Below are 20,901 nucleotides of genomic sequence, written 5' to 3' on the forward strand. Positions count from 1 at the left end.
ATCCCGACAATGATGCATGAGTAAGCGGGCGGTCTTTCGCACACTGCTGCGGACAATTATGAACATACACACGCTTCTCGATCGGTCTTGAATCATGCCGAACTGTAACTGTCCCCTACTCGACTCCTCAGGGGAGAGGGCCACATGACGGGATGAACGCGTCAAAGGTGCAGACGAAAATAGGCAGACTTTCTCACGTCAACTTCGGAATTCGGCAGTAAGCAAGTCGGCGGTCGGCCACTCAAGTACCGTTAAGACCTGCTCCCATTCAACCTTCAACGGCAGCAACACGGCGTGTTCCGGAGCCTGAGTTCGGGATTTTAAGTGGGCTACCTCGGGGACCGATTTCCAGATTGGGAAATTCTCACTCTGCTGATTCCCTGTCACCGGGTTTAGATGGAAAGGGTCCGACGAACACGGTTCCAGTGGAATGTCGGAGATGGATGTCGCTGCTGTTCATCTCTATCCCCGAACCAGATGTTCGGTTCGGGTGTCATCGAGGACCCGATTTCGTTGTCAAACGCTGGTCCCTAATTGTCTTGGCAGCCTGTCAGAGGGACTAAGAACGAAGTGAAACTCTTCAAAAGCGTGTGGTCGTCACTCATCCTGCGCCGATGTTATAGACTTTCTGCACACCCTTTCCCTCTCATTTCCAGCTACACCCGAACTCAACATGGGCTTCAAAGTCATCATCGCCGGAGGCAGTGTCTCGGGACTGTCTTTGGCAAATATGCTGGAGAGACTGAACATCGACTACGTCCTCCTCGAAGCATACCCCGAAATCGCACCACAAGTCGGAGCAAGCATCGGGTTGTTGCCCAACGGGTTTCGAATCCTTGACCAGATCAACTGCTATGAGCCCATCCGCGAGATTGCCGGGGACTACTACCTGAAAGCCAGTATCCGAGGATCAGATGGCGGGGTTCGCTCAGAGAACTCTACAGCTTCCATTCATCACATGGAACATAGGTACGCCTGCACCCACTGGACGTAGCGACATATGGTCTTCTGTGCTAAGAACATCGTAGGCTCGGATACCCTTCCATTTTCGTGGACAGGCAAATGCTTTTACATGTTCTCTACGACAACCTGAAGCATAAGGACAGAATCCTTACGAAGAAGCGAGTGTCTCGGATCGGCCTTGCCAAGAATGGTGTCCAGGTGCACACCGAGGATGGCTCTCTTTTCGAAGGGGACATCATAGTCGGGGCGGATGGCATACACAGCACCGTGAGGAAGGAGATGTGGCGCATCGGCAAGGAAGAGAGCCCCGGATACTTCCCTCCGGATGAGGAATCCAGTATGTCTCGAAGCTCAAACCTCATTCTTCCGCTGCTAATGTTTGTCTAGGAGTTCCAGTTGACACGAAATGCATCTTCGGCATCTCCAAGCGCCCCAAAGACCTAGCACCCAACGGCCAACAAATGGTGCACCACGCCGGACGGAGCTACCTCATCGTCCACGCCCCGGGCAACAGAACGTTCTGGTTCCTGTTCAAAGGAGTTGACAAGACGATGTACGGCAAGGATATCCCGAGGTACTCAAAGGACGACTTGGAGAAACTGGCCAGAGAGCACCTGGACGACAAGATTGTTGACAACTTGACCTTTGGGGATATTTACAAGAACCGGATCATGTCCACGCTTGTTCCTCTCGAGGAATATGTGTTCGATAAATGGCATTACAAGAGGATCGTGACCATCGGAGATGCAAGCCACAAGGTACCGATGCATATCAATCATTCCCAGAGACAAGCTGACTGGAGCAGATCGATCCCATCTCGGGTCAAGGAGGGAACGGAGCCATCGAAGCAGCAGCTCTACTTGTAAACGCCCTGGCCGACATGCTCGAGAAGAGCAAGGACAAGCCATCGGAAACAGAAATCGTCAATGCCTTAGCTCAAGTTCACGAGAACCGCCACGCGAGAGCCAAGGATTTGGTGAAGCAAGCCCATGGCCTTCAGATGATCATGACCGGGAGATCACCCCTTTCCAAGCTGGTGCTCAACGTGGTCATGCCGATCCTCGGCGAAGAGGCCTTCCTCAGAACAGTTACACCCATTGCCACGGCGAGCCACCACGTCGAGAGACTCCCGCTGCCTAAAAGGTCTAGGCTTGTGCCTTTCGATGACGAACTTCCGACAAGACCGGTGAAGAGCAGTTGGGGCTTCTGGGTGCCATGGTTATTTTCTGTTGGGTCATTGGGAGCGATGCTGTACCATACGTCGAACCCGGAGAACTTCTCGAACATCGTTGGATCTTTCAAAGCCATGCAAGCACTTTTGCCGGGTGGACCTTCTACCTTGGGAGGTTTTGAACAGGCTCCTGGATCCATGACGGCGGCTGTTGTAGAGAACACTGTTGAGACTGTTCGACTTCGAGCCAACTTGTTCTCCACTCTCGCGATCTGGTTCATCGAAGGTCATCGCATCGGCAATAATCTCGCCGTCACCACATGGTAAGTCATCCATTTGGATGAACCCCCAGGAATTAGCTTGTTGACTGGAAATACAGGCCATCGTTCGCCGTCGCTGCATACTCATTCCTCGGACCCAACGCCGTGATGCCTTCGTTCTGCCTCTCAACTCTTCTTCTGGCATCGAACAACATCCCCGGTCGCCACGTTCCGACAAACATCGCCAAGTCCGTTCTACCAGCAATCGTTACAGGCTACGGTATCCCCATGATCCTGGCATCTCTGCCGATCCACAACCCACAGCTTCGCCAAATCGTTGACTTCGCCGCCAACACAGCACCCATGTGGTCTGCGGTGCTTCTCAAGATCTTCCCTGCAGCCATCAAAGCCGCCAAGACCGCGATCAACCCACCGAAGCCAGGCGTAGAGGTCAAGGACGAGGAGAAGGAGGAGTTCACCGACATGTACCGGAAGACGGACGTGGCCCCTCTCAAGCTCACATACGCCTTTACGGCTGGTGTTTGCGCCGTTGCCCACGTCGCCAGCGCAGTATACACCACCTTTGAGAAGCCCTCCGATGTCGGTTCTGCTGGCCTGTTCGCTGGCGGCAGCGCGCTCTACGGCTTGGCATCGGTTGCTTTGTCGTTGTATTTGACTTGGGATATGAGAGCACGGGGTTTCCTTACCAACAAGCAGTCGGGGGTAGCCGGCCTCGTATCAGTTGCTGGAAATCTTTTGTTCGGACCTGGAGCTGCACTTTCGGGCTTCTATTACTGGCGTGAGGATGTCCTATCCAGCTTGGGCGATTGAGGTGGCACTGATTCGGGCTCATACTATCACTGAACTGTTTTCGCGGGTGTCATTCCATTTGTCTGTGGGCATTTATAGAGCTAAGAGGAGCTGGATCACATTTGTCTATAATCTAGAGTTGCGTTAAGCCACAGCAAAAATTACAATGCCGGAAATATCGCGTCACAGCCGCCATCGACACTACGTGAGAAGTCAAGTATCGGACATGAAAACCTGCCCTCAACTGACTGACGGATATCACTGAAACTTTTCCGAACGAAAGGCCCTCGGATGGTATAAACCCGGCAAGCTCCGCGTGCGCAGCGGTAGCTCTCCGCATCTCCATGTCTCGGCGTGCATATCGTTTGTCATGAGAATTGCTCGAACCCTGTTTTTGCTTGATTACCGGCAGATTTGATGTTGAATTCACTAATAGGAAGTGGGGCTGTTTCTCTTACATGGATGTGGTCTCTGTTTTCCGTCGGCTGCCGAGATAGTATCGTTCACGCTGAACCAGAGGCTAGGTATATAAAGGTAAGGAGCATATAGAACAAGGCAAATACCCACGAGTCTCGAGTGTTCAATGCATGTTGTCATGATATATATCAAGATGCGCTTCACACTGTTGCGGTGCCTGTCATATTTGGCAATTTTGACCGGCGCGGAGGCTTCTGTCGTCTTTCAACTCAATGGGATTTCTTACTACTCTCCGGACCAAGTCGGGGGAACTTTATCGCCAAATAAAGTACAGAATATCCGGCAACCGACGCCAGGAACACTGCTCTCCTTCTCATCAAACTCATCCTCTATCAATATTGATGAGCTTGAAGCGACTATAGCAGATTTCGAAAAGCGTGATGACGTCTATTCGTCGTCCTTCCTCTCTACAATCGTTATCAACAACTACACTCGGCTGGCGGAGAGTGTAGAGGAATACCTTCATTCTATTGCAGCGACCATCCTGTACCACTCTGGAGAAGTAACATCTCTCCCGTCTGGTCCTTACTTATTCCACCCATCCGGCAACATCACAAAGGTGTACCGCCTGTACTGGGACTACAACTTCGCGTTCGAGACCCCCGTAGTCGAGGGACACAACGGCTCTTACGTTCCCTTAACCGGCGCAGTCGATATCGAGGCCAATGGCGCACTGAGCGTCGCTGTTCCTTCTAGACTGTACTACCCACCCCCCTCCAAAGAGAAGCCCCTATCCGGGAAGCGCCTGGTAGTCAAGGATAATTACGACCTCAAGGGGATCCGAACCGTCGCCGGCTCGCGGGCCATCCGCCAGCTCAGTAGTCCCGCAAACGACAATGCACCAAGTCTGCAGAAGCTCATCGACCTGGGCGCCGTCGTCGTCGGAAAAGTCAAGACAACTCAGGTAGCTCTGGGTGAAGTCCCCGCGTAAGTAACGATAACTGGGAAGAGAAAAATGCACACCCATGTACCTCTGAATCTGCAGGACTAACCCTCGCGTCAGCGACTTCGTCGATCAGCTCGCACCTTTCAATCCCCGCGGCGACAACTACCAGAGCCCCGCCTTCTCTTCCTGTGGAACCGGCGCCGGTGTCGCCTCGTACGACTGGCTTGACTTCGGAACGGCCAGTGACACAGGCGGCTCCATCAGACTGCCATCAAAAGCAAACGGCCTCTTCGGCCTGCGCGTCACAAACGAAAGCCTCTCGACGGCGGGAATCATGCCGCAGTCACCTATCTTCGACGTGCCGGGCCTGCTGTCGCGTTCCGCCCTGCTTTTGCAAACGGCATATACCCACTGGCTCTCAAGCAAACCGTACACACGTTTCCCACGCCGCATCATCCTGCCGACGGAATTTTGGCCGACGGAGAACGCGACTTCCATGCCTGTGTTCGAGTCTTTTCTGTCGAAGCTGTCGACGTATCTCAACGCCACATTGGACGAAGTCAGCACCAACAGCTCCTTCAAGACACATACCCACCACTCCGAAGGCATACAGCCGTTTCTCCAGTCCGCTTACTCGAACATCACAAACTACGACCAAGTGAGACTCTGGTGGCGCCCCTTCAACGCCGCCTACAAATCCAAGTTCGGTCGATCGCCTTACATAGGCCCCGTGCCCGCGTCACGCATCGAGCGGGGAGAAACCCTCACACAGGACCTGTACGACGACGCTCTTGCCCGCGTGGGCACGTACCGCAGCTGGTTCCGCCAGCATGTGCTCCCGTCCTGCGAAGAAGCAATCCTGGTGTACCCTCTGGGCGCGGGTCTGGAGGAATACCGTGACATTTACCCCGAACCGCCGAGCGCGGTGTTTGGTGGTACCTATCCTGCGACTTTCATGAGCGTTCTTTCGGGCGTTCCTGATTACGCGGTGCCTATTGGTGAGCGAAGTTATCATTCGAGGGTAACGCAACGTAATGAAACGCTGCCCGTGACTGTAGGAATCATGACTGCTGCCGGGTGTGACAAGATGTTGGTAGACTTGGTGGCCAAGATGTCAGAGAAGGGACTTCTGGTTGGTGAGGTGAAAGCTGGACAGAGGATGTACTGAAAACCGATCACGGGAAACATGATGAGGGACACATAGTAAATATTTGAAGAACATGAGTAGTTCAAAATGGAAAGAAACTACTTCTGTTGGGACGCCTAACGTCTGACTTATTTTATCACCGGATATTTTTGAAGTGATGAAACTTTCAACGACCCACGGATTCAACAATATGCTTTGCTGCAACGTCGCGACCTTCGCCTTTCTGCGCCCGCAGCTTCGCGAGCAGACGTGCTCTTACCTGCATTCTGCTAGCAGAAGGCCCCATCAACACTTGATGCAAAGCCGAACCCAGCTCTTGAGCCCCGTATCTCGGGGCGGATGTCTTGCTGCCCCATTTCCCGATGCCCAAGTACTCAGCTCGCTGAGCATAGTCGTACGTGTCTGCCCAGACAGGGAGAACCACCTGAGGAACTCCGGCGCTGGATTCGAACGATAATTATGATTAGATCCACGTTATTTGAAACTTAAGTTGAACGTGAGGGGTCACTTACCATACGGCCTCCCAAAATGAGTTCGCTCCGCCGTGGTTGACTGAGCACACAACATTGCCGGTCTGCAAGATAGCATACGGTTCTGGCACCACCCAACTCACCACTCTCACAACATCATTGTCGAACTCACTGCTCAAGATTCTCCCGATTCGAGAGTCTTTGGCACTCACCTCGTACTCGGTATGCCCGTCTGGTGTCTGCTTGAGCTTCCACAGAACCTGTAGCCTACCATCTTGGTGGTTGTCATGATCATGCCATTCTATCATAACTGAACGGATGGCTTTCGCCATCTCGACGGCCTGATCCTCCGTAGTCCACGACAAAGTCCCAAGGTTAACGAAAACAGTTGGGCCGCGCGCAAGCCAGTTCTCAAGCTCGGAGTCAACGCTTCGAACAGGAGAAACCGGCCTCATGATCGGACCGCAGGGTATGATGTTTTCAGGCTTGTAATCCATGAGGAAATCGAACTCGGGGTGGCTCGCCATGAGTATTGTCAAGTATGGCTGTGGGCTGGAGAACTCGGCCTGGTCGAAAATGCGAGCTCCCGTCTTCTCAGTGACATACTTGCGGGCCGCGCGGGCATGATTGTCGAATATCATAAAGAAGATGAGGATGAAAACGTAGAGCACGTTGAGGGGGATGAGGTGCCATGGAATGGGGAATGAAAGTGCGGTTCCAACGCTGTCCAAACATCTCAGAAAGTACCACAAGTCACGAGGTGGGGAGGAGTACGTACCAAGGATATTTCCAGAAGAAAGCTGCTCTGGGTTGCAAGGGCAGCGCGAGATCCTTGAGGGTATTGGGTGACAGGATCATCCACTTGATTCCCATCTGACGTGCCGCTGTCATACCAGGCGTGAACAAGTTGTCCACAACCGTCAAGTCTGGCTGCACCTCCGCGATGATGCGTCGGATCTCGTTGTAGTTTTCGACCATCTGCGGTCCCGTGAACGGCATGGCTGCGCGGCTAATGATTCTCAAGATGGTGGGCATGTTCCAGAAGGTTGGAGCTACGGATAGCAAACGGGACCCTCCTAGGCTGGGTGCAAAAAGGGCTGTAAAGTGGCTCGTCCCGTTGATTTCATGGAACTTGATCGGCGTTGCGTTCGGGTTCGCCTCGAGGGCTGCGGTGGAGGTGGCCGTCACCGCAGACTTGATCGATATGAAGGATGCGAGGTGGATGTCGACATTCGCGTTTATTTCCAGTATCGCGTGGCAGGTGGCGAGAAAGATGTTGGCTTGGCCATGCTCAGAATTAGTGAGCATGAGTATACTAGGTTTCTTCGACATATTGAGGTCTCGCGTTATCGACGAGATCACGATTGGAGTAGCTGAAGCTTGTTGTTTTCTGCGCAGCAATAGGAATCCGCAAACGTCAAGTTTCAAGGGGGAATGCTGCTACGTTCCAGTCGAAGAAAACCCCTGGACTACATGTAATAATTGCCGAACGTTGCACTTAGTACCTGATTAGGACGGCTAGTTGCATGGGAGAACGAGGCGTGTGGCTGGGTCCGATATCTCAGCCACCAGCCGTAGCTTGTTATCCCGCGATAACCCGAACGCTTGTATACGCCCAAAATACCTGTGTAATCCCAGCTTTTTAACAGAGACCCCGATGCCGACTGTTTTCAGGTGTGAATAGTTGTTGAGACAACCCCAATGCATATAAACCCTGTGATGATACATGATGTACCATTGATCGTCATCAGTAGAGAGAAACAGGCACAAAGCCCACGCATGCTTCAGAATAAGCAGTATATGGCACTGATAATTTCGTTTGAAATTTCGATAACATGTACGCCGTGCTGAGCACCCCTACACCATCCAGAGATGCGTCCAACTAACTCACGACATCTTCATTACAATTTACTTTTGGGTTCTTGGAATCGATAGATGATGTCCTCAAAACGAGCTTCGGGAAATACGTAAAGCCAGTGCAGGGTCTCACCGGGCCCGCAGAAGACTCCGTGTACGGCATCCCCGGGTATCCACAGGATGCTCCCGCCCGATACCGCGTGCCGCTTGCCATCGATCTCGACGGTTCCTGTGCCGGAAAGGATGTAATAGATCTCGGCCTGGGTGTGTTGGTGAAGAGCAAGAAAGCCCTCGGGCGGGCAGGTCGCCAGCCCCGCACACATGGAGTCAGTTAACGTGTCGGGTCTTGACAGCAGCGTCTGCCAAGTAACATTGCCGTACACGGGCTCGGGGAATGCGCTCTCGGCTAATCTGGTGATCGTCGCATGATCCATCAAGACGGGCTTGTGCGAGCTGATTGACATTGAATCAGTCTACGTATCAAAAATGCATTCAAATGGAAGAAAAGAGACGACAACGGAGTGCAACGTCAATAGCGTGGGCAGGGGTCAAACGAACCAGCAGGGCTTCTCCATTTCGGCAGTGCAAGTAAATGAGAGTACAAAAGTGGAGAGCTTCCAAGGATGAGTGTTGACCGTGCCCGAGGAACTTGCTGGGTATGATGATGTGTAGCCTTGCTTCATAAATGACAGGACTCGTACGTACTAAGTAGCAAGGCGAGGAAGACCTTTTCCAGATATTGACCCCTTGCCTTCTTAGACCCCGCTCTTTGATAAAAATACCTATCTAGGTAGTTATTGACGCCAGATCCAACCCACTTGGCTTAAACTTTGCCTCCTTTGATAAGCATGTGAGAGTAATGGCTGGATACATATGCGGAGACCGCTCTAGAATCTTGGCCCCCAACGGTCCGGGCGGACCGGCGACGATCCTTGAAATGTTTAAGTGCATCGTCATCCGGGGCCGGGTATCCACTAGGGATACCACGGGTCCGAGCATGGGGGCAATCGGCCGCAGTTGTCGATTTCGTCTACTTACATGGTATTTAAGTCGTCAATGACAATGGCCAGAATCCTGGAGCATGGCCTTGTCGTATCTTACAGACGGGCAATTTCATCCCGATTCGATAGCCGACTGTGCCCGTAACTTGTCTCTTCACTACCTTGGCCTTCACTACATCCTTCTGCATATCAGGCATTCCAAGCGCAATGGCAAGCACCATCTCAGGCGCCGACGTCTATGGACCTGGGTCATGGATCGATCATGATGCCCCAGCCGTCCCCGAGGATGCGCTCCGGCTTTTTGAATCACTGGCGGCAGTGACCCCAGGCTTCACACAAGATGAAGCATTATGGAAATCTGTTTCCTTCGAAGGCTCACCTCAGACCATCGCACCCGGCCCCCTCAAGTCTCCCGTCATTGCTGCGGCACTACACGCCATGTGCGGGGTGGTTGCCAACGAGCTCCTGGCCCTCCGAGATGGCGGCAGTCCTATCCGCCATGTTAGTATCAACACAGACCATGCCGCGTTCTGGCTTGGATGCGTCGGGATGGCCAGGCGCAACGGGTCAACCGTCCGAGAGTTGGCTAAACGGGGCGAGCTCGCAGACATCTTCTCCAAGGACCTGGAGAAGGGCACGTTTGCAACGCCTTTGAGACTCCGCGCAACAGCCAACTACCCGACCAAAGAGGAGGGACTCTGGTACCAGCTCCATGGGTCGCTCGATGCGGGCCCCGTGCTGCGAGCCGTTGGTCTGGATCCAGACACCCCTTGCAACGGGCTCGACGAAGCCTACAAACTAATCGGCGATCACGTGCGGAAGTTTGGCGCTCACGAGTTGGAATCCATCAACATTGAGCGTGGCCTCTGTGGAAGCATCTGCTATACTCCGGAATCATGGAGGCAGACGCGGATGAGCAGAGATCTCTCCAAACACCCTTTGGTGAACTACAAGCTGCAGTCCCATGCCATCCCCACTCCCCCGATCCCTTTGACCTCCGGGTCCGACAGACGACCTTTGGCTGGAATCAAAGTTGTGGAAATCGTGCGGATCATTGCAGGCCCAGTGATTGGAACCACCTTGGCAGCATTGGGAGCCGACGTCATTCGAATCAACTGTAGCAGGCTGCCTGACTTCAATGTAAGCACTGCCCAATCCTGTCATGGGATCAAATTTCTTGCATATGTCTAAAAGCTCCTGTGGCTATCAATCTCGTGGCAACGTCATATTAAAGCTAACGGTTGATTACAGTCATTGCAACTCACGCTCAACGCTGGAGTTCGCACGTTGGACATTGACTTTGACAAAGAGGACGAACTCCAGCACCTGCTTAGTCTCATCCAGGACGCCGACATCTTCGTCCAAGGATATCGCTCGGGGTCTCTAGCCAGGAGAGGAATGGGCCTCCACGACCTCTTGGAGATGGCCGGAAAACGTGGCAAAGGTATCGTCTACGTCGAGGAAAATTGCTACGGGCCAGACGGCCCCATGCACGAGCGTCCAGGCTGGCAGCAGGTGGCAGACGCCGCATCTGGATGTTCGTATGTCATAGGAAGAAGTCTAGGTTACACCGACGGCACTTGCGTGTTACCGGCTCTCCCCGTCCCTGACATGTTGACCGGTTTGATTGGGGCTGTTGGGGCTATGATGGCCATTGGAGACCGTGCCCGTCAGGGAGGCTCCTATCACGTCTTCGCTTCGCTCATGGCGGCCGCCGCTTTGCCCTTGCAGCCGGATGTTGGTCTGTACTCTCCCGAAGCTGTGAAGCAGTGTAATGACAGGTTTCAATGGGGGAAGACTGGTCCGGACCTGTTCGTCCTTGAGCTGCTGGATGTGGCGCTCCAGGGATGGGTCAATGTGTTTCCTGAGCACTTCGGGCCGGCATCATCATGGTTCACTCAACTGAAAGGTGAATGGGGCGATTTCGAGCTGCTTAAACCTGTGCTTCAGCTAGCAACTCCGGAAGAGTCTCCGCATTGGGCTTCAGCACCAGAGCCGAACTGCCACCATGATAGCCCATCGCTGTCATGGCTTTGATGCCCTGATACTAGGATCGTTCAATAGTTTAATGTTAGAACTTCGTCGGGTTTATGAGCGTTGTGACCTGTGAACCAACTGTGTATAGGTGGACTTAGTCCTAGACAGCTCTCGCTATAGGTAAGTTACGATCGCTTTAGGACAAGGATCAAGTACAAACAGTCATGAGTGCTTCTGTATACTGATGCTGATGGATATATTCTTGGGTTGAAAATTGCTCTTGTCGCAGTATCACTTGGTCGCCCAAGATGCCAGAGGCTGGCAAGACGACTTATTATGAGTGAACAGGATCAATTTGACTTCTCTCTACTTCGGTATTGTCTACTCCAAATTGCGTCTGAATTTGGAATGTAGCTCATCATCTTCAAGAGTGGTCATAATGGCTCCAAGCGATGCCCGGGAAAAGGGAATCGGCTAAGAGGGGCGTTAGGATCGTACGTTCTCTTGCATGGTCACCACGTCCCAAAAGCTACAATGACTTGGATCTCAACTGCGGGCATGGGTATACGATTCCAAAAACTCCGGTGCGGATGCCACCAGACAACCGGCCGGTCCGTCCCCACGGGGAGCGTGTAACCTGAAGCTTTGTGCTTTGTGGCATTGATAGGCTTGGGCAAGAAGAAGGTGTACCCAGAGGCAAAGGGTGAGTCCATGTCACCAGACACTCCAGTTATCTTGAGGTTGAACAAAATAGAGATGGGGCTTCCACATCAGATCTAAGGGACCAGCTCCTTGCTCGGGGATACGTCTCCTGCACCCAGATGGAATCACTGTTCCCCAAAAGAGAAGCTTGCATCTGCCCAGTCACGGGTCTTAACCCCAGTAATCCACGTAGTTCGAGAGGCCCGGATGCCGGACCGTGTCCACCTTTATTCCCACCCCTCACACACTAATGTAGACCGAACCCCCAAATGCCGGACCGTATCCACTCCAACCGTCCGATCAAGCCGACCGTGATCCGTCTTGGCCCAGTTCGCCGCAGGCATACAACGTTATCACTTCGGGAATGGCCGATTCACTCTTAAAGAAAAGATTTCACTCAATGGAAACATGAATATGCCATGGTCTCACGCGAAGTCACCACGCAACCTTCGACATGCTAATCCGGACGTCAACGATCTCTTGGAGGCCTATCCTCCGCCAGCATCTCTTCAGACATCAACTTGGACGCCATCGCCAGTTGGGCTCATTGCGAATCAGAGGCTCCACGCGCACTATGGCGAGCAGCGCGGCTGACAGAACCAACACCATCGGATTCATCGGCTTGGGAGCTATGGGGAATCACATGGTAAGCATTAATCTGCGAGTGTGTCGGTCTCCTCTTTTAACAGAACGGACTTTGATCTAGTTCAACAACCTTGTCAACAGATCTACAACAAAATTGGGCAGCAGTGCCAAGTACGCTCTTTTTGATGTTAACGATGCTGCTGTAGAAGGCGTCATTCGAAGGCATCAAAAAGAGAACCCAGCTGTGTCTTTACACAGGTGCTCTTGTGAGTCTCGACGTAAAATTTGCTGCAGGATATGTTCAACTCACTAATTCACTTGTTACTTCTCTTGTCTATAGCCCCATACGATGTGGCAAAAAATGCGTCGACAATTATTACAATGGTGCCCACAGGTCGGCACGTAGAAGACGTCTACCTCGGTGACCGCAGCGTTATTCGCGCCTTGGAAACGTTGGACGAGCAGCAAAGATCTTCGACTTTGTGTCTTGACCAGTCCACTATCGAGCAAAGCGTGAGTAGATCTGTCGCTCTGAAGTTAAGAGAGACGGGCGCCGATCTATTGGACGCTCCAGTATCTGGAGGTTTGTCATCCTCAAATATTCGATCCAGCTTGAAAGTCTACATGATGTTGACTGCCATGTTTGTAGGAGTAATCGGTGCTAGGGATGGTACTCTAGCGATAATGGTCGGTGGCGATAGGAAATCTTTCGAACGAGCAGTTCCTTATCTCCAGCCTATGGCCAAAAAGGTTACATATTGCGGCGACCTTGGTGCTGGTCTTGCAGCCAAGATATCCAACAAGTAAGGGAGCTCGCGGTGCCACTCAGCCTTTGACAATGTCCTAATCATCCGTTTATAGCCTCTTGCTAGGGATCACTATGCTGGGTCTAAGGTAACACTCATTACTTCTGCAGTCGATGCAGAATCACCGAGCACCGTTTTAACCCAGAAGCTGACGCAAATCCACTCAGTGAGGCCATGTTACTGGGCAAGAGGCTGGGTGTTGATCCCCAAGTGCTCGCAGACATCATCAACACTTCAACGGGGAGATGTTGGTCCAGTGAGGTATGTTCTTCCGGGTCAGGTTTGAACGGTTGTTTTCAGTGGAAAGATTGGTTCACTCCGTCATTGTCTCTTGGGAAATGATTCACGTTGGGACATGCGATTATCAGTGATAAGCTCACAAAAATCACAGATTAACCACCCTGTCCCCGAAGTCAAGGTAGGAGATACAAGCCCTCCGGCCCATCGCCAATACGCGGGAGGTTTCGTCACCAGATTAGCGCACAAGGACCTGGCCTTGGCCGTGAAGGCTGCTGTTGAAGTGAACGCGCCACTGCCTCTTGGAAAATGCGTCGAGGAGGTCTATCGACCTCTTGCTGAAATGAAGGAATGGGGAAGTCGCGACTTCAGTGTTGTCTATGAGGCACTCGGCGAGGCGCTTGTCGGTCATGACACTAAGAAGGTCGAGTTGTGAATAGTACAGCCCTTAACGTGGTTCATCAGTGAGCGGGACACACTTCCCACCTTCATGAACAAAGACTTCTATGTCTCAACAACAATTAATTGAATCAATTGCAACTACTCAGATCCTAACTTGCTTAAAAACGTACTTAGAGTATTCCAAGGGCCTGATGTATGTGTTGCGCATTCACCCTAATTAGGAAATCTTTCTCGCTTTTCCCTCTTGATGCCCATTTCGCGACAAGTCATCCACATTGAAGACTTTGCTTCAATACGTATAAGAAACTGCCGCTGCTCCCGCCAGTGCTGCTCTACAAAGGATTCGGAGTCAACGGAGCTACTTGATCGCCTGGCACTCCAAAGAGGTCCGTCCACGAGTCGAGCCATATGCTACTAAGGTCTTGATTATTATTCAGAGCTTCCTCGCTCACTGTGCTCGACATGGTGTTGTAGTCAACGACAGCCCACAAGGTCTCTTCTTCGGCCAGCGTAATGTTGGCCCTTTGGAGCTCACTACTGCACAGACTTCCGCCCAGAAAACCATCATAAACCATTCGTCTAAGCACTGTCACCTAAATCATTGTGAGCTTTGGGTCGTTTCATAATGGGAAAGAAGGGACTCAAGCACGCCAGAGCCAGTGGTTGAGAGTTACGTACCATCGAGGAGACATTATTCCAATGACGACCCAGAGTATCGAGATATGATAAAGCCTCTTCAAGGAGAACTTGAGCCCTCTGGCTCACGGCCAAGTCTGAATCACCGGTTCTCAAAGCGATGATAGAACCGGCAACAGTCGCGCAGTACCCGCTAGAAGAGGAATGGAAGGAGCACCCCAGTTCTCGAGCGTCTCGTATGAGTGCTAGCATATGCTGCGCATGCAACCAACCCAAGTCAGATGATCGTGTCAGGAAACTCGTCGGGGCCAGCGTGCGACACGTATCAATCCTGCGCTTTAGCAGAAAAGGGTGATTGAGCAGGCAGTAGCAGAGGTGGTAGAATGCCCGAGAGAAGATAATCGGGCCCGTGGTGTGGTAATCCACGACTCCGTCGGTCGTGATGTACGGAGCCAGAACTTGTTGCAACGGTTGTTGGATCCTCAGAGATGCCTCAAAGTGGAGGAGATCAGACTCGAGAGCAGCGAAATCGGAGCTTCGATCCCAGGGAGGGTGAGGACTGCGAATATTGAACTCTTGGAGCATGTATTGCGCACTCCGTCCCAGGATCTGCGCCATGGCGATGACATGAGCGAAGGAGCCTTGACTCTGAGGGACTGTCAAGGCGCGGTTTGTCATCTCGTCGAGAGATTGCGTCTTGCTCCATACCTCGTTCTTCCAGACCACCTCTTCGCATGGCAACTGAAGGTGGCAGGACGCATCGACGATGGCCGGCGGACGACCGCGTCCGCAGGATACCAGTCGGTCCAGAAGATAGACAGACCAGAAGACGCGTCGGCGTTCTTCCTGCTCCACATATGGAAGATGAGTTGCGTTCTCCAACATGAGTCCACAATCCTGTGCCATTCTTACAGACATGCCTACTTTGACCCATGCCGAACCGTGGCGCGACCTACCAGCTGCTCTTGCCGTCAGCATTTTGCCTCATGCTCTCTTGCTTCAGGTAGGGTAAATAATGAGCTCCAGTATGAGAGTCACGACTCACCAGTGAAATCAAACAGACCCAATAGAGCTACCGTCTGTACTGCGGATATCTCGGTCCCAGTGCCCTCGGTGAAGCAATCCGAAACGATCAGCTTCCAGGCCCGATTGGCACAGTCGACGGACGCTTCATGCACGCGTCCTGTGAAGTAGGGATGTGAGCAGAAGCGGCCAGCTGTGGCCACTATAGTCAGCAGCAGATGTGTAGGGACGGTCTTTTCTGACAAGCGCCGGCGGAAGTGCGCTTCATGGAAAAAGGAGTAGGGTTGGTTGTGGCAGTAGAAAAAGTAGGCATCCACCGCTGCGGCGACGACGTCTTCGGGCATGCCAGCATCCACTTGTACAGGTGCCTCCGGCTCCGCGACCATGTTTTGACCTTGACTGGAGGCGAGATTCGGCACGTCGGTGCCGTTTCTGGGATGGGACGCTTGTACGCTGCCTGCAAGGTGGAGGTCGAGAAGTTGCGTCAGGCGGTTCTCAATACTGTGAGGTTGACTATGTGAGCTTCTTACACTGCCACGAAAGGCCAGAGTGGTGGCTCACGTGCTTAGTCGTGCTGTCACATTGTCCATCTTGTTGTCGAGCATCGACAGTCTCCTCAACACAGTTGTCTGAGAGCCTCGTTAGATAGACAGATGGTAGAAGCTTGATTTAGCTGAACATCATCTTCCACTCACGGTGGCCTCCCGAGAAGATGCGTCGGGCTCGACGTGTGGCTCAGAGTCCAAAGGACGCTGCCGAGGGTTCTCTTCACCGTAAACGCAGTCTATTCGGAGTAATGTCTTAACATGGTAGGACGAGTACCGCTGTCTTAATGATGGGTTATGGCGAACCTAGTCCCAGCCGACGACAATGACCACAGACAGGTCGATCGCCGGTGCACCGACATTTCTTGCGTCTAACCAAGGTCAGTCGGACTATGTATCATGAAAGTGTATGCCATCGTGATTTCGAGCTTTCAACGGGACCTCTCCATACTTACCGACACTGAAGACATGCCTGAGCGATTCGTTGCACCGGGAAGAAGTCACCCCCTGCATTCATTTGTGCTGCTCAATTGCTGTGTGGGAATAGGATGCGTCAGATGATAGCTTGGGGACTGGAGGGGGAGGAGAGCGGGGTGAGTGTGTTGGTAGTTGCGAGTTGTCCGTGGTTGGTTGAATAAGGATCTTATCTTGCCGGCTTCAGCCACTTTAGTCATCAGCTCTGGCCAGGTAAAGGGAGTTAGACATGGATGAGGTGCTTCACTAGCTAACGACTCCAGGTGTTGATCTATTGCGCCCCACATTGTGTGAACTTATCTAAACCATCAACTGGCTGTCTCTAAGTTTGTTGTTTCTCTCTACTACTTTCTGTTACCATAACCAATTCGTTCTCTAGCGAGCCGTTCGCTGTTAAAAAGCTCATGTAAGCTCTGCAAAACGGACAATGCTTGATCCCAGGAACGATACCAAGGCGTTCTGAAGACATGCTCCTTGCGGATTGAAGATTCTCGTTGTGATAAATCGCCTGTTCCCAAGTCATCAGTTCTGCAAAGAAATCATGACTTTGAGTTGACCCAGCAAGACCATTTCGGTGGAGTTTCGGATATCCGAAGACGGCTCGGTCTTGACATGGAATTTCTTTACCTAAAAGGTGGAGAGTTTTGTCTCCTCGCCTCGCACAAACCACACCGGATGGGGACATGTGACACTTGCAATTCAGTTGCTGATGGCGAGATAATAAGCAGATGGCCTCCTGCTTCGCCTGTCAGACGGCTAATGAAGGGAAAGCTCAAATTGGCGTGATTATCTTGCACTTGACAAGACAGAAGACTCATCTAATCACGTTTTTCTTTTGAAATGGTCATTTTTCGTAGGTTGTCATATGTTCATTAGTCCAGATGATGAAGAATACTCTCCACTAGTTAAACGGCCCTTTTGCCAAGGTCACCGTGACTCGCAAATTTCCACTAAGCTACCGAAAGCGAGGAATGCTAAATCAAGCACTACGGGTATATCGTTACGTCAGCACCGAGTGCTGCGAAATATATTCCCTCACTTGTTAGCAATTTTCGAGGACTTTTCCTACCGAGTTTTCACGGTTTTTGTTACCCAAAACACCCACGCAATGAGGTCGCCGATCCCCGACTATCTCAACCGCGTCCTCGAGAATGCCCGCCCCAACGAGTCCGGAGCGCCAGCAGGCTACATCGATGTGCTAGCGAAAGCGGACACGTCCAAGATGGCGGTGGCTCTGGCCATGGTGGACGGCAACCTGTACTCGGCAGGGGACGACCGGGTTGAGTTCTCAATTCAGTCCATTTCCAAAGCCTTTGTCTATGCGCTGGCCATCGAGGATGCGGGCTTGCCGCAGGTGTTGGAAAAGATTGGCGTGGAGCCGTCCGGCGACGCTTTCAATCGGCTCTCGCTCGAGCGCGGCAGCAACCGGCCCATGAACCCCATGATCAACGCCGGAGCCATCACGGCGCACTCACTAGTCGTCTCGCCTGACGCTACGGTGGAGCAGAGGACGGAACGTATCCTGAAGACGTTGTCGAGGCTTGCGGGCCGGGAACTTCACGTCGACGAGGAGGTCTATCAGGCCGAACTCAAGGATGCGGATCGTAACATGGGTATCGGATATATGCTGAAGGCAGCCGGCATCATCACCTGCGATCCGCAAGACGCTGTGAAGGGTTACATTCGCCAATGCTCCATCAATGTCAACGTGAGGGACTTGGCCTTGATGGCGGCAACGCTCTGCAACAGCGGCGTGCACCCCATCACTGGAGACCATATCATCCCTCAGACCAGTGTCCGTCAGGTTCTCTCTATCATGACGACCTGCGGAATGTACGACGCTGCAGGTGACTGGGTTTCCAGGGTGGGCATCCCGGCGAAGAGCGGTGTAGCTGGCGGCATCATCGGGGCTCTGCCGGGCCAAGTCGGCCTCGCAGCTTTCTCTCCCAAGCTTGACGGGCGTGGAAATAGCGTGAGGGGCGTCGTGATCTGTGAGCAGTTGTCACGGGACATGGGCTTGCACATGATGGACGCCAGCCAGATCGCGGGTGCCACTGTGCGTACCTCAGTAGCCACAATCGTGGCGGGTGAGAGCGAGCCGCATAACCCAAACTGCCAACGAGAAGTTGTTATTTTCAGTCTCCGAGGCGCCGTTCGGTTTGCGGGATCAGAACGTCTTACCAGGGCTCTTGCGCGTGAGCTGGGTTCGCCGGACCCCGAAGACCCCGGCTCTGGAAAGCATGCCAACGCCTGTGCCGTGGTGTTCTCGTTCCGTGATACATACTCGCTAAATACCATTGCACAGAGGATAATTTGTGAGAATATCCGAAGGCTGGTTTTGGAAGATCGGAGTGTTGTGGTGGTCGATCCGTCTGGGGTTCTGCAGATGACTGTAGATCCCGAAAGTAAGGAGCGGCAACCTCGCGTGTTCAAGTCAGAAACTGATGCACGGAACTACATTGGCGGCTTGGGGTGCCAAGCGATATTCAAGGATGACAGTTGGTGAGTGTGGGATCATTGATGTTTTGCTAGAAAAAAGGCTTACCATAGTTGAGGTAGGAGAGGAGACGCAGTATATCAAGCAGCCGGTGAGCTTTTTGCCTAATGCAGTTTCTCCAACCAGCAGGCTACCCTTCTAGCCAGTATCCCTTGCCCAGCGAACGCTCAAAGCCAACGCAGCTCCGGTATACCGGCGACCGCCTTATGCCTCATTGAGGTTTCAAGCAAGCGTTAAATAATACGACAACCATAACCGGCTCCCGGCTCTACGGCCGGTCCGGTTCAGACGCATGCACCGGCTCCCGAGGGGGAATTCAAGACACAAGGATGGTGAGTATGAAGATGTGGCATATTCATCCTTGTTGGCGGCCTTGAGTAGAGAGTATGGCAAACGTTTGCTATAGAGCCGCAGCCTAAAGGCCTGAGAGCTTAAAGGGGATCGTGGCCTATTCGTGGCTCCGCCGTATGAGTGTACGGCGAAAATTCAAACCAAGCAGGCCTATGAAGGGACTTACTAGAATATTAGAAATCGACTATGTACTCGCCGAGTATGGCAAGATACTGAATAGAGCCAAGCCAATCTCCAGTAACCCGACGATTGATGACTTCGAAGCCCAACTGTGACATAACATGGCTTCTCATTTCGCCCTAGCGACTGCATGAACGCGTCTTCTATGCGCACTGTAGGAAACGCCGCAGACGCCTCACCACATGTGATAAGGTAACCAAGGACAGGACGTCACAGCCTTCCAGATGATAATGCCACCTAGAACCTGGGGCATCTCGCGGACTGCTCGTGTATTGCCTGCAAGTACTGCTGAAATAGGTCCTCCATGTTGCCCTGCATTCGGGGGCGTCGAGACGTTGCCCAATGATGGTGATATGTATGTTTTCTCTGGATCTATATATGCATGTCTCTATCTTGACCAAAAAGAACGTGAATATCTGTCTGCGCATAAAGTAGAAGTTCCTGCCTTTGGCGACATTCACTGGTACTGGTCTGGGATATACATGCATTGATAGTCGGGCTGCTTAGGCTCGCCAGGCCTGCAAACCTCCATCAAAAGTCATTAACCGCGCATCTAACGCTTCATCATATCCTGACGATTCGAAGCCTAGTAGTTCGTAAAGCTCCTTATTAGCTTATTAGGCAGTTGGCCAAAGACGCAATCCTCATTGTCGGGGTGGGCATTTCGCTAGTGTTGTTCGAGCCAATCCTGCGGCTCCTGCCTTAGAACGTTAACCTGTACGGTAATTGATCCTATTTTGGTTTTAGCAAGTGAAGATTGGGCAACTGGGTGAAAGTCAGTGGGTGAAAGTCGGGATTACCTACAGGGCCTGGGACAATAACGTAGGGCTTGCGTTCCTGATCTCGCAGAACGAAGACGCAGTCAGGCAATGATCCTTATAGCCTCTCAATCATGCGTCTGGTCTCTGGGGTTGAACGGGAGCGAGTTGAGAACGCGTTCAACGAGGCGGGCAGAAGGGTGTGAGACACGACGGCGTAATGTGCAGTGGGCCGAGTGATCTGGGGTTTAAAATGTAGAGGAGTTGCCGCGTTATAGTTGAGCGGCGAGAATTGAACTTGCATTACTCAGAGCGGAAAAGGAAAAGAAAAAGAGGCAAATCAAGCAACATGCCATGCCGTCGTATGGCATAGCAATAGGCAAGCTCCGGCTAAGGATTCCTCTTTGATGCATAATCCGGGACTTATCTGACTAACATGGCCACTTCAATTCTGCCGCTCGCTGCAACGCCATACATACCGCAGCGATTGGCGGGGCACAGCGTTTTCCAACCAACACAACTTACTGCTAGCAAGTTCCCTTTAACTTCATCTTCTGTTCACCCCGCGTCGCCCTGTGAATGCTTCAAAGGTAAATTGTACTTTTCATTTCCGCATTCAACTCGGCGGCGCGCCTACATTAAGCTGCTGCCCGATTGACATCGCTCCACGACCACCGACCTGCTGA

The 20,901-nt window shown here is 52.4% G+C and overlaps 6 protein-coding genes across 6 annotated transcripts; 4 read left to right on the forward strand and 2 right to left on the reverse strand.

The window, feature by feature from the left end:
- Positions 1-673: 673 nt before the first annotated feature.
- CkaCkLH20_05257 (FAD binding domain protein) lies at positions 674-3,225 on the forward strand (the record flags this gene model as incomplete). The annotated part of the gene is made up of 5 exons (XM_038887976.1): positions 674-969; positions 1,029-1,300; positions 1,351-1,721; positions 1,769-2,457; positions 2,514-3,225. 5 exons carry the CDS (start codon positions 674-676, stop codon positions 3,223-3,225), a joined length of 2,340 nt encoding a protein of 779 aa, XP_038746452.1.
- Positions 3,226-3,982: 757 nt separating this feature from the next.
- CkaCkLH20_05258 (uncharacterized protein) lies at positions 3,983-5,735 on the forward strand (the record flags this gene model as incomplete). The annotated part of the gene is made up of 3 exons (XM_038887977.1): positions 3,983-4,608; positions 4,685-5,565; positions 5,626-5,735. The coding sequence occupies 3 exons, from the start codon at positions 3,983-3,985 to the stop codon at positions 5,733-5,735; spliced, it is 1,617 nt and encodes a 538-aa protein (XP_038746453.1).
- Positions 5,736-5,880: 145 nt separating this feature from the next.
- On the reverse strand, positions 5,881-8,505 carry CkaCkLH20_05259 (uncharacterized protein; the record flags this gene model as incomplete). The annotated part of the gene is made up of 5 exons (XM_038887978.1): positions 5,881-6,154; positions 6,227-6,288; positions 6,397-6,907; positions 6,963-7,464; positions 8,097-8,505. The coding sequence occupies 5 exons, from the start codon at positions 8,503-8,505 to the stop codon at positions 5,881-5,883; spliced, it is 1,758 nt and encodes a 585-aa protein (XP_038746454.1).
- A 744-nt stretch (positions 8,506-9,249) lies between these two features.
- Positions 9,250-13,785, forward strand: CkaCkLH20_05260 (uncharacterized protein; the record flags this gene model as incomplete). Its single annotated transcript, XM_038887979.1, has 6 exons — positions 9,250-10,182; positions 10,294-10,951; positions 12,956-13,109; positions 13,168-13,200; positions 13,280-13,373; positions 13,504-13,785. 6 exons carry the CDS (start codon positions 9,250-9,252, stop codon positions 13,783-13,785), a joined length of 2,154 nt encoding a protein of 717 aa, XP_038746455.1.
- Positions 13,786-14,083: 298 nt separating this feature from the next.
- On the reverse strand, positions 14,084-16,468 carry CkaCkLH20_05261 (zn 2cys6 transcription factor; the record flags this gene model as incomplete). The annotated part of the gene is made up of 6 exons (XM_038887980.1): positions 14,084-14,344; positions 14,430-15,346; positions 15,433-15,911; positions 15,972-16,039; positions 16,106-16,194; positions 16,411-16,468. 6 exons carry the CDS (start codon positions 16,466-16,468, stop codon positions 14,084-14,086), a joined length of 1,872 nt encoding a protein of 623 aa, XP_038746456.1.
- Positions 16,469-17,537: 1,069 nt separating this feature from the next.
- CkaCkLH20_05262 (glutaminase) lies at positions 17,538-18,935 on the forward strand (the record flags this gene model as incomplete). Its single annotated transcript, XM_038887981.1, has 1 exon — positions 17,538-18,935. The coding sequence occupies one exon, from the start codon at positions 17,538-17,540 to the stop codon at positions 18,933-18,935; it is 1,398 nt and encodes a 465-aa protein (XP_038746457.1).
- Between the last annotated feature and the right edge of the window lie 1,966 nt (positions 18,936-20,901).

The sequence above is a fragment of the Colletotrichum karsti genome, assembly GCF_011947395.1.
Source record: "Colletotrichum karsti strain CkLH20 chromosome Unknown Scaffold15, whole genome shotgun sequence".
NCBI classification, from domain to species: Eukaryota; Fungi; Ascomycota; class Sordariomycetes; order Glomerellales; family Glomerellaceae; genus Colletotrichum; species Colletotrichum karsti.